This window comes from Tamandua tetradactyla, chromosome 2, assembly GCF_023851605.1.
Source record: "Tamandua tetradactyla isolate mTamTet1 chromosome 2, mTamTet1.pri, whole genome shotgun sequence".
Classification (NCBI taxonomy): Eukaryota; Metazoa; Chordata; class Mammalia; order Pilosa; family Myrmecophagidae; genus Tamandua; species Tamandua tetradactyla.
In genome coordinates this window covers 54,291,577-54,306,789 of record NC_135328.1, presented here as the reverse complement: position 1 = coordinate 54,306,789, position 15,213 = coordinate 54,291,577, and the positions used below count along the sequence as shown (strand labels likewise).

The 15,213-nt window shown below is 55.4% G+C and overlaps 1 protein-coding gene across 1 annotated transcript; it reads right to left on the bottom strand.

Annotated features, from left to right (window-relative positions):
* Nucleotides 1-879: 879 nt before the first annotated feature.
* On the bottom strand, nt 880-13,927 carry PLPP7 (phospholipid phosphatase 7 (inactive)). The gene is made up of 2 exons (XM_077147240.1): nt 12,976-13,927; nt 880-2,242 (listed from the first exon to the last, which is right to left on the bottom strand). The coding sequence occupies exons 1-2, from the start codon at nt 13,424-13,426 to the stop codon at nt 1,878-1,880; spliced, it is 816 nt and encodes a 271-aa protein (XP_077003355.1). The 5' UTR covers nt 13,427-13,927; the 3' UTR covers nt 880-1,877.
* Nucleotides 13,928-15,213: the final 1,286 nt, after the last annotated feature.

The following is a 15,213-nucleotide window of genomic DNA, read 5'->3' as shown; positions in this document are numbered from 1 at the left end:
TACTATTATCAGTTTCCTGTGTTTCCCTCCAGAAAGAAAATTTCTATAATGTCTCTTAGGAAAGAGTATGAGGTTACTGGACAGACAGAGGTGGGAGAAGGACTTCCCCCCACAATAAAATAATAAAATAAAATAAAACGAGCATGTCGAATGGCCCAGAGCAGAGGGGTGCTGTCAGGCAATGGGGAACCCAGAGCCCGGACTCACCCTGACACCTCTGCCCCCACCCTGCAGCCTGGGTCCAGCCCCTCTGACCACCTTGCGGGCCCGGGGCAGGTCCCGGTCCTATGGCCTCCAGGCCTCCGGGCCTCTGCACCTCTCTCTCCTCTGCTAAGAACATTCTTCCACTACTCCCTGGCCCGCTCTGCCCATTCCTCCTCCTTGACTTATACCTGCCCTTCTCCAGGACATTCATTCCCTGACCTCCCTGAGGAGGCCCCTGTCTGGCCCTCGCCGCAGCGCTCATCAGGCTCAACTGCATTTGTCACTTGTCCACCACCCCCACATGACTGTCGGTTCCTTGAGGAGTGAGGGAGGGCCTGCAGGAGGGCTGGAGGCTGGAGTGACAGAGGGTCTTTGGTCCCCAGTGGAGACCTCTGTCAGCATCACAGGGGTCTTCCCAAACAAGAAAAGGCCGAGGCCCTGGGCAGAGCAGCCAGCGCCGGGTATGCGGGACGGAGCATGAGGCCCTGACCTCAGGGAGAGTGACCTGCCTGGGAAGGTGGGGGAGCATGCCAGCCTGTGCCCAATGCCCCATGGCGACCAGGGCTGAAGAAATCAGGGGTCCCCATCCCATGTTAACAGAGACTCCCCTGCCAGGGAACTCTGAATCTAGGGTGATTACATTATACAAGTAAAACACACACACACAGGAGAGGGTCTGTTTGCATATCATCTGTATTATCACATCAAAGGTAAGGGTTGACTTGGAAACGACCTATTAGGTCACACAGAGTCCGGCCCCTGGGGGCCAAAGCGGCACAGATGCCCCTGTGCTGGGCAGTGCTGTGTGCAGTCCCGCCTCCCACAGGCTTTGGCCTGGGGCACCTGGTCTCCCAGGCCCTGGGGCTGGAGCCCAGGGAGAGGCAGCTTGTGACCTTTGGCTCCTGGGGCAGCATCTCCCGAAATACATTTGAGGACATGGTAGCTCCTCGGGAGGTAATTGTCCCATGAGTAAAGGGTCCTGTGGTCAAATAAAGTTAGGAAACGGGGTTAAACAGGTTCAACAGGAAGCTTTTCTACAGGGCTTGAGAGAACCTGTATAATAATAACAGCCCTTGTGAATTTCCAACGTGGGGGCAGAGTATGCAGCACTTCCCAAATTTATTTGACCACAAAACCTTTTCTGCCCCCAAGCGCCTTGCAGGCTGGTGTCCTGTGGGGCACCCTTTGAAAACAGCTGCCCTAAGCTACTGCTGAGTGTTAATGGCAATTGGGCACCTGCATTGGGTGGTGGGTTTGGGTATTTTGCTGAGCATCTTGCTATGGTATGATGGGCACAACCAAGAACTCAACAGTTACGACGATGAAAGGATAAGACAAGACTCAGCCCCTCTCTGTCATCTTTTTCTCGTCTGTTATCTCCAGAGTAGAAGCTTAGCAGGGTTGTCTCCACGGCTGGGCCCAGGCCTGCCTAGAGAGGAGACGTGGGCTCCAACCAAGGGGGCAGGTGACATCGGCACTTCCGAACACACCAGGTGCAGCCCGGCCTGAGGCCGCCAGCCTCCAACCAGGGTGGGAGAGCTGAGTTGGGGTGGCTGCCCAGTGCACCACCCCTGCCAAGCCCTGGCTCCTCCTGCGGCCTCTCTCCAGCCATCAGCAGCCGGGGCCTGCTCGGGAAGGTGGTGGCCTGGGCAGGCGGGTGGGTGGGCGGTGGCTCACCAGGCGGAGATGAGCATCTGGCAGGTGTTGGAGGACATCCAGACCAGCTCTACCAGGCGGAACTGGAAGTAGCCGATGATGAAGCCCGAGACGACGTCCGTAATATGGTGGCGCCCGATCATCACGCGCGAAAGGCCCACGCAGAGGGCCCAGAGCACCAGCAGGATGCGCAGGGGCACGGCCAGCACCAGGTGGCTGAGGAAGAACTTGGACACCATGGCCGCGCGGCTGGCGTGGCCGGCTGGGAAGGCGTAGACGTCCATGGTGAGGTAGTCCAGGAGGCTGGGGCTCGTCTCGTACGGCCCGCGCCGCTTGATGAGCTTCTGCACGCCGGCCACCGTCATGATGTCCAGGAGCAGGGCTGTGGCGGGGGGGGGACAGGCCCCACCAGGCCATCAGTGCCACCAGCCGCTCCGCGGGACCCCAGGTCAAGCGACCCAGCATCCCCCGACCCCCTCTCCCGCCACCTACCTCCTGCTTGCTTCCCTCCAGCCACACTCATGAGCACACTCAGGTCCACCGCCACTGGCGCTGCCCTCCCGCCACTCAGTTCCTTCTGCAGAGACACCTTCCCTGTCCCCTGTTCGCCAAGCCCTCATCGCTCTCCACCCCTGTCCCCTTATCTTTATTTTTCTCACTGCCTTCGCATAGTCTGTCTCATATCTCTCCCTCACCCGAGGGCGGGGGCCTGTTTTGCTCACTGCTGGGCGGCGTTCCATAAAGGCGCCCAATGGAAGCGGGTACCCATGATGGGCAGGGACGCGGAGCCTCCTGCTGGGTGGCGTTGGGACTAAGTTGCCTCGCCTGTAAGACGGAGATCACCGACATCTACCACCCAGAGTCTGACAAAGGGGCCTAAGAGAGCCTGTGGGGTGACCGGGGGTCCCAGGTTAGCCCAGGACCGAGGGGTTTCCTGAGGGGTTTCCTGGGAGAGAAGCTGCTCAGTGCCAATACCAGGAAAGTCCCAGGCCAATAGGGACGCGTTGGTCACCCCGGGTGCCTGCACACCCTAAAGGCTCGATAAAGGTTGGGGGGGGGTTCTGCTAAATGGCAGTTAAACGGAGCCAGGCAGCGGGCGCTCTCCTAGAACACTTTCCAGTGTCTATCAAAAGTGCTGGCTCTGCGATTCCTGGACTGTGCACCCCGCCTCCCACTGCCAAAAAAATAAATAAATAAATAAAATTGGTGGCTCACAACTGCTCAGAAATTAAAAAAAAAAAATTGGCAAAAAGTACACAGTAGATGATTACTATAGAAAATGTATAAAATGCAAAACAGAAGGAAGAGTCTAACTCACCTATAACCCTGCTACTCAGAGCTAGCCACCATTCCAGATTCCTCTATCCATCCATGGGCCATAGATTTAATAAAAGCTGTAGTATGCTCCATATTACTGTTCCGTAACCCACCCTGGGGAACCTTGCCCCGTCATCTACCCCGCCCACTCTGGCAGCGGTGGGTATGAGGCACTGTGGTGCATTTAACAGGCCCGGCTGCTGGACGGCACCCTGTCTCCCAGGAACCCCGGGCTCCCTGGTTAATGCCGACAGGCAGCTTCTCCTGCCATCCCAGTGTCCTGTTCACCACAGTTAGGTGTTGCTGCTTGGAGTCTGGTCTCTCGGTTTGGATTGGAAGCCCCCGCCTCTCCTGTCTCTGCCCCTCCCATTAGCCTCCTGCTCTGTGCCATGCCTAGCCACCAAGGGAGAGAGGGGCAGATGCTGGCAGGTGGAGAGCAGGAGGCGCCTGCAGGAAGGGAGGGAGCCTCACTCGACACTCCCTGGCATTCCCATGGAAACTTGTTCCCAGGAGCCCAGGCCTCCTGGCTGGGGCACATGCAGGCAGTGGGGAGGGGTGTGGCGGGTCAGCCCCTGATGCTGCTGACCCAGGAGGCCAGGCCCAGGCTCGGAGCCAGCTGGCCTGCAGGAGGTCCCGGTCCGCAGGAGAGAGGGACCAGGGCCTGCCAGGTCCCCAGGGCAGGCGGGAGCTGGAGGGAGGCGGCTGCATCTGACCTCTGGGGACTCCTCGGTTTAACAGAGGGAGGCTGAGGCAGGAGGCCAGGCCAAGAGGAGCCAGCCAGCCCTCCTCAGCCCAGTGAGATCCCCTCTCTCACCCGTAAGCCCCAAGGAAATGCCCTGGGTGACAGGCTCCTCCGTCTGGGGAGGGCTGGGGCTGGCAGGCCGTACACGGTGGGGGTTAAACTTGCAGGTCCCAGAGTCTTGGGCAGGAGCTCAAGTCCCGGCTCCTCCCCTTATTAACAGCTAGTTCCTGCACCTCTCTGGGCCTTGGTCTCCTCACCAAGGAGGGGTTGCCATGGGGAGGAAATGAGCTAATTAGTGCCCCTGACGCATTCCGCACAGTGGGTAGGTCAAGAGCTCTGAGAAATGCTGGCCATTGGCACTGCTGCTATTTATTCTCTCCTGAGGCCCAGCCTGCCCTGAACCAGGTAAGCAATTTAAGATTTTCAAGCAGGATGGCTGGCCTCAGCAGGCACGCCGGTGAAAGGGCTTCTTCTCTCAAGTCCCACGAGGGTCAGAATGATCTCATCCGGGGTCTGAGACCTGCGCCCCTGGAAGAAAAGTCTCCCAAGGGCTCATCAGAGAGCCAGGGGCCAGGGCAGGGAGCAGGGCCTCTCTCAGAGTCTGGGTGCCAGGAGGGCCGCTGGGGTCTTGAGGGGTTAATGTGGACCTGGATCAGGTCCCAAGTTAGGTCAAAGCATGACACCGCCACTGGAGGCCGTGGTCCTGTCCTATTGCTGATCACGCTTCTCAGCTGCAACCCAGCTCAGCCCCTGGCAAATCATTACTGGTTTAACATCTGCCTTGTCAGAGCAGCATGAGCCCTGGGAAAGCAAGGCCTCCAGCTGGGCCGTGGACACCATGACTCCAGCGTGGGTGCCCCACAGAGAGCTGCTGGCATCAAGGATGGAGGAGAGAGGAAGGGAGCAGGCTTGGTGCCTCACTGAGTCGCCCAGTGGGTGTGCCAGGCTCAGGGCCTCTGCTCTGACAGGTGGCTGAAGGCAGGGAAGGCTTGTGCCTCAACCTCCCCAAGTAGCCCAGCTTCTCCACATGGACCATCAGGATGTACAGGCCAAGAATTGAAGTAGACCCATACCCTTCAAACATTTTACTAGTAGGGCATTTTCTCCCGGGGGGAAGCATACACAAAGATTCAGTCTAGGAAACAGAAGACAGAGGCATCGCTCTGACTGAAACTGGGTGGCAGGAGTGAGGGGGCATCTGCGGCTCAACTTGTGGGGTCCTCCCCTGCCACCCAGGAAAGCCTCTGAGGCTACCCCACGTTGCATGACCTGAAAACCATGCATCCGAACCTTTGGGAAGCTGCTGCTATTTCTGGCTGGTTCTGCCTCTTGCGGTCATAATGAGGTAGAGACTCTGCCCCTTTCCTGTCCGGGGCCCCTCAGGCTGTCCAGCTGGCCTGGCCCATCTCTGTGCCCAGCTCCTTCACCCACCTGACCACCACCACCAGTTCTTGGGCACATGGTGTGCCAGGGGCTGGGGCGGGTAAGCCAGGCTAGCAGAGGAGGGGGATGGGCAGCAAGCAACTCATTTTACAGAGAACTATTTTTTAGTTCTCTGTAAAATGGCCCTGTTTTTCCACTTTACCATCCTGTAGCCTTCTGAGTTTCGTAGGGAGAGGGTTGTAAGGAGAAGAGGCAGTGGGGTGACATACTCAAACCACAGGATAACTTTCCAGTAGCGTTGATGTCTCCCCAGGGGCCTCCCACCACCCACTCTGGGAGCCGCAGCAACCCAGCCCCCTCCTGCTGCCTCTGCAGGGCATCTCCTCCCTCCCTCAGCACGGCCAGTGCTCGGTGTGACTGCGACTCTGACACCATCAGTGCATAATCTGCTGTCCAGAAATAGAAGCAAATGGCACCATCACTCAAGGCTCCATGAATTCTGCTCACGTGGTTCTGAGTCCCCTGACCTACATTCCCTCCTCAGAGGGGGCAAGGGGACTCACAGGGGAGCAGGGAAAGGCCAGGGTCAGGAGACCTGGGCCAAAGCCACCTGACATGCTGTGTGACTGGGGCAGGTCATTTAGCCTCCTGGACCTCTGCTCGCTGTGGGTGACTCTGGTGGTGTCCCGAACTGGGCCCCCGAATCAGAGAGACTGACTGGCTTCAAAGTGGTTGCATTTGAACTCTGTGGCCTTGGCCCCACGCAGCCGCTCTGTGCCTCTCTTCACTCCCTGAGAAAATGGGGATCACCACGCATTCTTTCCTGAGGGCTGTGTGCAGCGGGCCTCCATAAGTGAAACCTGTGACTACAACCAGATGAAGACGGCATGACCAGGCCACCTCTCACGTCCTTCTAGCCCCGGAGATCCCCACCCTGCTGCCTCTTCCACTGGGTGGGGATGTGGCATGCCCAAAGCACAGTGACCCCAAGGCCCCGAACTCCTGAAGGCCTCCTGGTCTGCACACCTCTCAGTTCAGGGTTCAGAGGCTCCTCTCTGCGTGCAGAGCCTCGGTGCCCACCCCTCTCCTGCGGTTCAGCAATGCCCGGGCTGGTGGTGACCAAGGAACTGGGCAGGCAGGAGCATCACGAAGGCGAGGCAGGAACCAAAGCTCTCTTAGAAGAAAGCTGCTATCGTGGAAGATTTAGAACCAGCTCCTCCTCAGACCTGTGGCTGTGTGTGTGTGTGTGTGTGTGTGTGTCTGCCTCGGCTGCTCAAAGATGGGCTCTGCTCCAGCTTTGCATCAGGGTAGGGTCCCTGAGGAATCAGAGCTGGGGTGGGTAACAGGGGTTGTGGGCTCAGCTGTTGGCAAACGAAGGCGCAAAGACAGGGCCTTAAAGACGCTCTTTGTTGGCTGGTGAGGGGACAGGTTTGTGGGCCCATGTCTCTGGCTGGCTGAGGGTTGAGGAGAGCACCCCTCCAAAGCTCCTCTGCCTGGGGGTTGACTCTGCCTCTACTCCCCTATTCTGGCTTCTTTGGGAGACCAAGAACCAGCCCTATACTGCTCAGGGGGAATGCAAATAGGCCCAACTTTTTAAGGGTATTTGGCATTCAGAATCAGAAGTCTTCACAACATGTCTCCCTTTGACTCAGCCATTCCACGGGTTGGAATATCTCCTTGGGAAATCATTAGGGTCGTGCACCGTGATTCATCGTCAAGGATGTCCACTGCGGTATTATTTATAACACTGAAAAACGTGACACAACCCCATGCCCTTCAGTAGGAGACGGATGGGACGAATCGTGGTGAGTCTAGACAATGGAAAACTCTGTGGTCACTGCAAATGATAAAGCAGATGGATATTTATAGCCACAGAAGGAGAGCTAAGGGGTGCGCTGAGTGGAAAAGGCCAATTACAAAACAGCATTTACTGTAAGATGCCATTTTTATAAAATAAGATATATTAATAAATGCGTTTATATGCAGAGAAAAAATTCTAGATGGTACCACCCTATTAACAGTGCTTCTCATTAGGTTGGAAGATTGATGGTGATTTATATTGTCTTTTTTATAATTCTGCATTTAAAAATGTTCTTACATGGGTGGGCCATGGTGGCTCAGCAGGCAGAGATCTCACCTGCCATGCCAGAGACCCAGGTCGATTCCCGGTGCCTGCCCATGCAAAAAAAAAAATGTTCTTACCATGAACAGGCAACATTTGTGCACACTCGTATAAAGTCATTTTAAAAACCAGTGCATGGTTCTAGAAGGCTCCAGACCAGAGAGCGTGCAGTGAGCAGAGAGGGTGGGTTGAAGAAAAATGAGGGGAAGCTGGATCCACCAACCCTTTGCACACTGAACCCGCCTCTCCACTGGCCTGCATGCATGCATGCATGTGTGTGTGCGTGTGTGAGTCAGGCTTCTCTCCTGACCAGCAAAGCCCCTGCCTCCAGCCAGAGACCCACCACCCCTGCCCCTGGCACCCAGGGAGTTGACATCTCGGTCCTTGTTTGTCTCTAACTTTCTTGGCCTGAGTGATTCTGAGCAAGTTTCTTACCTTCTCAGGGTTTCTATTTTCTTATCTGAAGAATCCAGGTACTCCAGCTTGCTCTACCTATCTCTGAAGACTCTTGGGGTATGAGGGGATCAAAATCCTTGGTCTAAAAACCTAATAGCATCATTTGGTCACTCGGCTGAGCGCTGGCCCGGACTCTGCATCACTGCACACGTCACTACGTCACTATTTAAATTCTGCTGTATTTGCTGCAAGGGCAGGTTCTATGACAGTGTATAAAGGAGGTCTGACCTGGGGGTTGCTAAAGGCTTTTGAGCTGGGCCCCACTGAGATGATAAGAAGTGAAGGTGGGGAGAAAGGGGGAGGAAAACCTTCTACCTCTGAGAACTGAGCACTGTGCCCGCTCCAGCGGAAAGGAGCGTTTCTGACAGCGAAGATTTGGAATCAGCCTAAATACCCATCAATTAGGGACAGGTTATACAAGCCTCCGGGGGAGAGGCTGTCACCAAGGCTCATTCCCAGCTCTCTGAGAACAGGAGCTGCTGGGGAGGAGCTCGGGGAGCTGACGGATCACATTAGCTAGAGAGTCAACCGAGAGAGGCTGGGTGTGGGGAGGGCTGTGAGATGTCAAGGGGAAGGTGGGGGGTGGGGGTGGGAGCAGAGCTTCAAGGCTGAGAAAGTCTACACTGGTGCCTGAACCCCCCACACTTGATATGAAGGGACAGGGGAGGCCGAGACTGGGATTTCCATAGGGAGGGTACTTGGCCGTGCTGGGCTGTCATGGCCCATGGTGCAGCCATGAGAACGGGGCTGAGTCAGGAAAAACACCACAGAAGGTCATTTTAGAAAAATGCTCTATGCTGGTACATGCATGGAGAAAAATCCAGAGGCGTGTAGCCCAGACTGCAACAGGGGTCATCCCTGGGATGGGGGGTTATGGGAGATGATCACTTTTTTCATTATCTGTCTTTGTAATGTTGGAATCTCTCTTTTTTTTTTTTCATAAGAATGTTCATAATCAGGAAAAACTCAATGAAGATGATTTCGTAAATAATGAAGATGGTGGCAAAAAGACGTGGAGGCCGTTTTCTATCACAGGGCATGCCCACAAGGAAACAAGAGTGGGGTTTGGTGGACTGGGATGGGCCTGGCCCACCTGTCACCTGGCTCCCTTTGGGAGCGTAGAGCTACAGTGGGGGGGGGGCGGGCAAGGGGAGGGCCTTGAGTTAACTTCCAGACCCCTCATAGCTTGGAGGGGATGAGGAAGGAAGTCTTAGAAGAACCCAGGACTTCTTTTAATGATGATGCTGATGCTGTAATCTTTGCCACACAAGCAATAACTGAGCTCATCTGTGTGCCCAGCAATGTGCTAAGATTTATGTGTAATTCTTTAGTGATGTGTCCCAACAACCCATATGACAGATGAGGAAACTGGGGCTTAGATGGGAGAAACCATTTGCCTAAGTTCCCACAATAGGGCATGGATTTTCATCCGGGTCAGGCTGATTCTGGAGTCCGAGCTTCTGCCAGCTGCTAAGACCCCTCTGGCTTCCAGGTTTGCGGAGTCTGGGCAGCACGCATTGCAGAAGAGGAAAGCCAGGAGGGTGGAGGGCCACGTGTCGTGGAGGGAGGAGTACAGAGAACTTCTTCCTGGCCCACTTCCTTCCCAGGCCCAGCAGCCAGAACTCCCATGTCCCAAATCACCCAAGTTTGACTTTTGGGAGCTAATGGGAGCGGAGGCCCCAACTCTACCACATGGAGTCCCAGCCCAGAGACTGCACCCAGGGAGTCTATAGGGAGCCCTGGTGCTGGGAGAGGACGTGGCAGAGCTGAGCAAAGCTTCCTCGCTCCTCGTGAACCAGCAGTCCCAGCAGCAGGGGGATGGGCTGTTCAGTGGGCACATGCCCCGGGCCAGCTACGGCATCCGAGCTTTATGAGCACTGTCTCCTTGAGTCCCCACTACAGTCCTGTAGCCCCACAGGACAGAGCGAGACGATGAGGCCAGGAGACTGGCACCAACCCGACCAAGTTAGCACTTGGGTTTGTACTTGACCCAAGCATGTTAGGGTCCAAACAGAGACTGGACAAAGCCTGGGCTCTGTGGTTGAAAGGTGGCCCAGGCTCTCCAAAGACTAACGGGCACATAAAACTCAGCAGTTTGGGCTCAGCTCTCACAGGCCTGAAGGTCCGCCTTGTGGATGGGCGGGACTAAAGCCCAGAGGTCAGAGTGAGAGGGTATGGTGGTGCAGCCCTTCTCCGGGTCAGGCCAGGGCTGCGGATCGCATCAGGACTGGTTGCTGCAGTTTCCTTGCACCAAGCTGGGGGACTGGGTCCACAGCCCATGAGTAGCTGCAGGACCACGGACCAGCTCCTCCCACCCTGTCTGCTCTGAGTGGTCAGGCTGGGGTGACCTCTTTGTCCCTGGTCAAGTTCCTGGATGCACCATCAAAGGTGCTGGCAGTCAGAAAACTTCCTTCCACACCTTTACCTCCTCTCTGCAAAGATACAGGCTAGTGGCTGTGTGGGGAAAGGCATGGGGTTTGCAGCCTGGACTGTACAACTGCATAGAGTGGAGAAATCTTTTAACCTCTTTGAGCCTCAGTTTACTAATTTGTAAAATGGACATATTAATATTTCCCTTGAAAGGCTGTTCGGAAAGCTTTTTTTTGTATGTGGTGTGGTGGGGGTCACATTTCATTCTTTTTCCATGTGAGTGTCCCTTTATTGCAGCACTGTTTGTTCAATTTTTGTTTGTTTGTTTGCTTTTTTTTTTTTTTAGGGAGGGAGGAGTGCATGGGCCAAGAATCAAACCTGGCTCTCTCACATGGCAGGCAAGAATTCTACCACTAAACTACCCTTGCGCCTCCTGGAAAGATTTTTAAAAGCATAATACAGGATGTTCATAACATAATATTTGAAATGTAATGAAGTTCAATAATTGATATTATTAAGACTTAAAAAAATATTCTGACATTCTTATTCAGGAAACAAGGCATCTTGAATTTTGTTCACCATTCTCTAGAGCAAATGCCTTAGTGCCCATAGCAGTTGGTTGCTGGAAGGAGCTAGAAACCTGATCTTGATAAGTGGTTTACAAACTTTTAAAAGTTTTAAGCACACAAAGCTGTCTTAAAAGCAAACTTTCATGTGCAGAAGACAGGTCAAAGTAGAGCAATTTTAGTTGGTGACAAGGGACAATTTGCTTGCATACCTCCTGGCATGGGGAGCTCACCCCCTTTCTGGAGAGTCTGTCCCATTGTTAGACAGGTCTAACTGTGAGAAAGCTGAGATTCACCCCCCGGACTTATCCCTGCTTCTCTGACCCTCATGGACAGGGAAGTATGAAGCAGCCTGAGGCTGGTTCCCTCTCCCCACAACTCTGAAAAGCTAGAGTTGCTCCCATTTCCAACCCTGAGCCAACCACTGACCAGCTGCATGCCCTTGGGCAAGTCACCACCCTGTGCCTCAGTTTCCTCCTCTTTGAATGGGGTTGTGGTGGAGTGAGAAGTGATGGTGGTCTTTTACCAAACCAAATGATAGTAAATCTTTGACAAATTATGAAAACAGCTTCGCTACCACCAGCAGCACGGGGGGGGGGGGGGGGGGGGGGGGGAGGGATGGGCAGATGGGGCTAAGGGAGTGAGTGGGTCAAGAGGGAGGCTCAGGTATTGATCCTCCTGTGCGTTCTCTCACCCAGCTGGTCTCTCCTGTCTGGCCTCTAACACCAGACAACCTAACCCCAGCAGCTTTCTATTAGGCCAGAGCAGGCCCTGGGAAATCTCGGATAACAGAGGTTTCTGCCCCTGGAATTCCCTGGCCCAGAGCCTAGATCTCCTTGCCATGCCCTTCCCTCTCAAAACCGTTGCACAGCTCCTGGAATTATTGAGTGCAAATGTCAAGCTCTGAGGCCTTGGTCAGGTTGCTTTACTTATAGGAACCTCAGTTTCCTATCTGTAAAATGGGAACGATAATGGCAGTAGCCTTGGAGTGATGTTTATTTGGGATAAAGTATAAGTAACATAATGTAAATAACTTAGTAATAAGAACAAAAGGCCTTGATGGTGCCAGCCCCAGCTACCTCTTGCATTGAGTATTTATCTTCTTTCCCCAACCCTACAGAGCATGGAGCCCATATACTCTATGGGACCCCAAGTGAGGAGACACAGCTTTTTATTCTAATATCCTCTGTGACCGTTGTTCTCAGTGGTCTAACTCACATCCACTTTTGGACCTGGGACCCCTTGTCTGCTTTTGCTTTGACTGAGACCCCCACACCATTGGCCTCCAAAATAGTGGCTCCACTGGGGAGGGCCTGGCCTGGACTGGAGGCCTGAGGCATTGGTTCATGGAGCACCTTGGGGACTGGAGATGCTCAGAGGGTGGGGCTGAATGGGGGCCGGGAGGCGCCACCCTGGGTGGAAAGGAGGGCTCTCTTTCCACATGGTGCCCACGTGGTGCCTGGCACAGGGCAAGTGCTAAACTGAAAGGCTCTGGTGGCAAAGACTTTGGAAAAACACACCAATGTCCAACCCACCAGGTCCCGACTTCCAGCAACATCCCTGGGGAAGGAGTAGGTAAGGATTCCAGGAGACTATGGGTGGGTGGGAGTCCCAGAGAGAAACCGCTGGGTCCCCTAGGCTCTGCAGAAGAAGCTGGGGCAGCCTGCAGAGTCCCTGAACCAAGCAGGCACTGGGGCTGGAAAAGGGAGCAGGCCTAGGGGTGGTTTACAAGTGCTTCCTGCACTCAAGGACCCCAACCCACGTGATAGTTACACAGGTGTGACACAGGTGAGAGGCCTGGCTCCAGGACACAAACCAGACCCCTGACCGTATCTCTCGAGGCCACAGCCATCTGTACCCCAGCCTTCCTTTCAAGCTTCCTTTGGGGCAGAACCTCACTCTGCTGAGACAGCTGGGCCAATTCTCCAAGGTTCCCACTGGGCCTCTGTACCCTTTATGGGGCCCTCTGTCTGCACATCCCTAGCCCTCACTTCCCAGCTGGCCTGTTTCTGGGACACCCTTCCTGCTTAACCTCATTAGATAGTTCCAGCCGGTTTCTGCAGGCACCCCAGCCAGCCCGCTGTGCTGGCTGGGGCAGGGAGGGAAAGCTCCCCCCCAGGGGGCCTGGCAGGTGGGTGGCAGACAGCGGGCACACTCACCCAGAAGCAGGTTCATGAGCACCTCCTGGCCGGCCAGCGTGCTGCTCTTCACCAGGCAGAGGATGGTGCCCCCAATCCAGGGGATGCCGTGGCCCGTGATGCCAATGAGCTTGACCATGGAGCGGGCGCTGGCCCAGGACGCGGCCCGGCCGGCGCACACGCCCAGTCGCTTGGACATGCAGATGTCAATGGCCAGCAGAGAGTTGAAGGCGATGCCCTTGAAGGAGGGGTTCAGCTGCATGCAGTCCTCCTCGGGCAGCTGCTGCGACTGGCGTCGCTCGCGGGCCCCTTCGCCGGGGGGTGGGGGCTGCGCGGAGGGGCCTGAGGCCTTCCTGCCTGAGCTGCGGGGCTCCGGGGCCCCCTTGGGGGGCTGGTTCAGGGACAGGAACTCAGCCCGGTTGAGGACGTTGTTGCGGTCCCGGGCCCGGGCCCGGCTCTGGGAAGCTGGCATGGCGACCTTGCTCACCCAGAGAAGGCCGGGGCCAGCCACGCTCCAAGGGCCTCCTCCCCGAAGACAAGAGCTGCCCCGAGAGCCGCCACCGTTCCCTGCCTCCCTGCCGCCTCCGGCACACGCAGCAGCTGTTAAATATAGAGTGGAGGAATGCACATGGCTGTTTACCTCCTGCTGCCACCGGGCTCGAAGGGGACGTCAATGCCCAGGCTGGGCAGCCAATCGAGCCCACCAGTGCGGGGCGAGCGCCAATGGAGCCACCGGGGAGGCGGGCGAGTCCACGGCTGTGGCCTGGCTGCCTCAGGCCTGGGCTATTTAAATCTTCCAATGGCTCCTTCTCCAGGCTCTGAGGAACTCTGGGAAATGTAGTCCTCGATCCGCTGGACTCCGCTGTGACTTGGGCCTCTAGGCCAAGGCAGATATGGGGCCCCAGACGAAGCCCTACTTTTACCAGTTTCCCTCTGAACAGTCCAGGCCCCTGTAAGCCACACCCACAACCCACTGGCCTGGGCAGCTTGTACCTAGCGCCGGGGACCAGTGGTGGAGCCCAGGCCAGAAGCCTCTCAAGGACCAGATGGAGTTTACGACGTCATTGGAAGCATCATCTTGGGGCCTGGCCAGCCCCTCCCTTTGTGGCAGCATTTCATTAAACTGGCAGGCTGGATTTTTTTTTTAAATTAGTCTTTAATTCAGTTTCAGTCCATCACAGTCCAATCAAATGGAAATTTATAAGATTTAATTTCCATTAGAAGGAGGAGTAATTAATCAGTTGGTAATGGATCTACCCCCTTGAAGGTTGTCTGCAGTGCCCAGAGTTTTGTAAAGGAAAGGAATGTGCCAACCATAAATAGTTACTGAGTGCCTGGCACGGCTAGATGCGAGGCATCTTGCAGCAGGTGAGACAGCTTCCATCCCTGTCCTTGGGAAGTTCACAATGGGGGTTAAACAAATGTGGGTATAAGTGGTCATAAGTGTGCAAACATGTTGCAAGATCATATAACCAGGGCTCTGGGTCTGGTCTGGGAATTACAGAGGGCTTCCCCCAGGAAAGACATCTAGGAACAAAGAGGAAAGAAGAGTCAGTGGAAAGCCCTGGGCAGGACAGAGCCTGTCCCCGGTGAGGCTCAGAAAGGCCCATGCAGTTGGTGCATGGGTGAAGGGGAGGGAGCAGAGGCTGCAAGCCCAGACAGGGCAGACCAAGAGGGTTCAGTCGAGGATTCTGGATTTGAGGCAGGTCTCCATGCACCTATGTGAGCAACCCAAGGGAACCTGAAGTCTCCACAGACCTTGTTAGGGTTGCCTGGGTCTGGGCTTGACAGGGACAATCACTGACCTTGGGTGATCAGATGAGCCAGGAGTAGATGCTCTGGCCTCCTGTTTTGGGATGATCAAGATGTGTCTGCTCAGCTCAGATGGAAGCAGGAGTCTTCAATTTCCCCTCTAATCACACGGCTCAGTGTGCAGCCCCAGGCCTGCCCCATAGCCTCCCTGGGCACCAGGTCCAGAGCCTCCCACTGATAGGAGGCTGCCTGGGGAGGAGGTAAGTGCTCTCTGACCACAGCAGGCCAGCCCATGGGCTCTAGCATCAGGCTGGTGTCTCCCCACGGACTAGCTTTGTCACCTTGAGCAAGTCACTTTATCTCCCTGAGCCTCAGTTTTCCCACCTGTAACATGGGAACAATAGTCCCCAACTTCAAGGGTTGTGGTGAAGCTCAATGAGATGATGTTTGTAAAATGTTGAGCAGGGTCCCTGGCACACTGTAAGTTTCCAACCCCCATGGCCTAGG

Excerpts from the sequence above, each read along its gene's own strand:
- PLPP7 (XM_077147240.1), bottom strand. The coding sequence starts at position 13,426 with ATGCCAGCTTCCCAGAGCCGGGCCCGGGCCCGGGACCGCAACAACGTC. Across the intron at positions 2,243-12,975 it reads GCTCATGAACCTGCTTCTGG|CCCTGCTCCTGGACATCATG; the intron begins GTGAGTGTGCCC and ends CCCCCGCCACAG.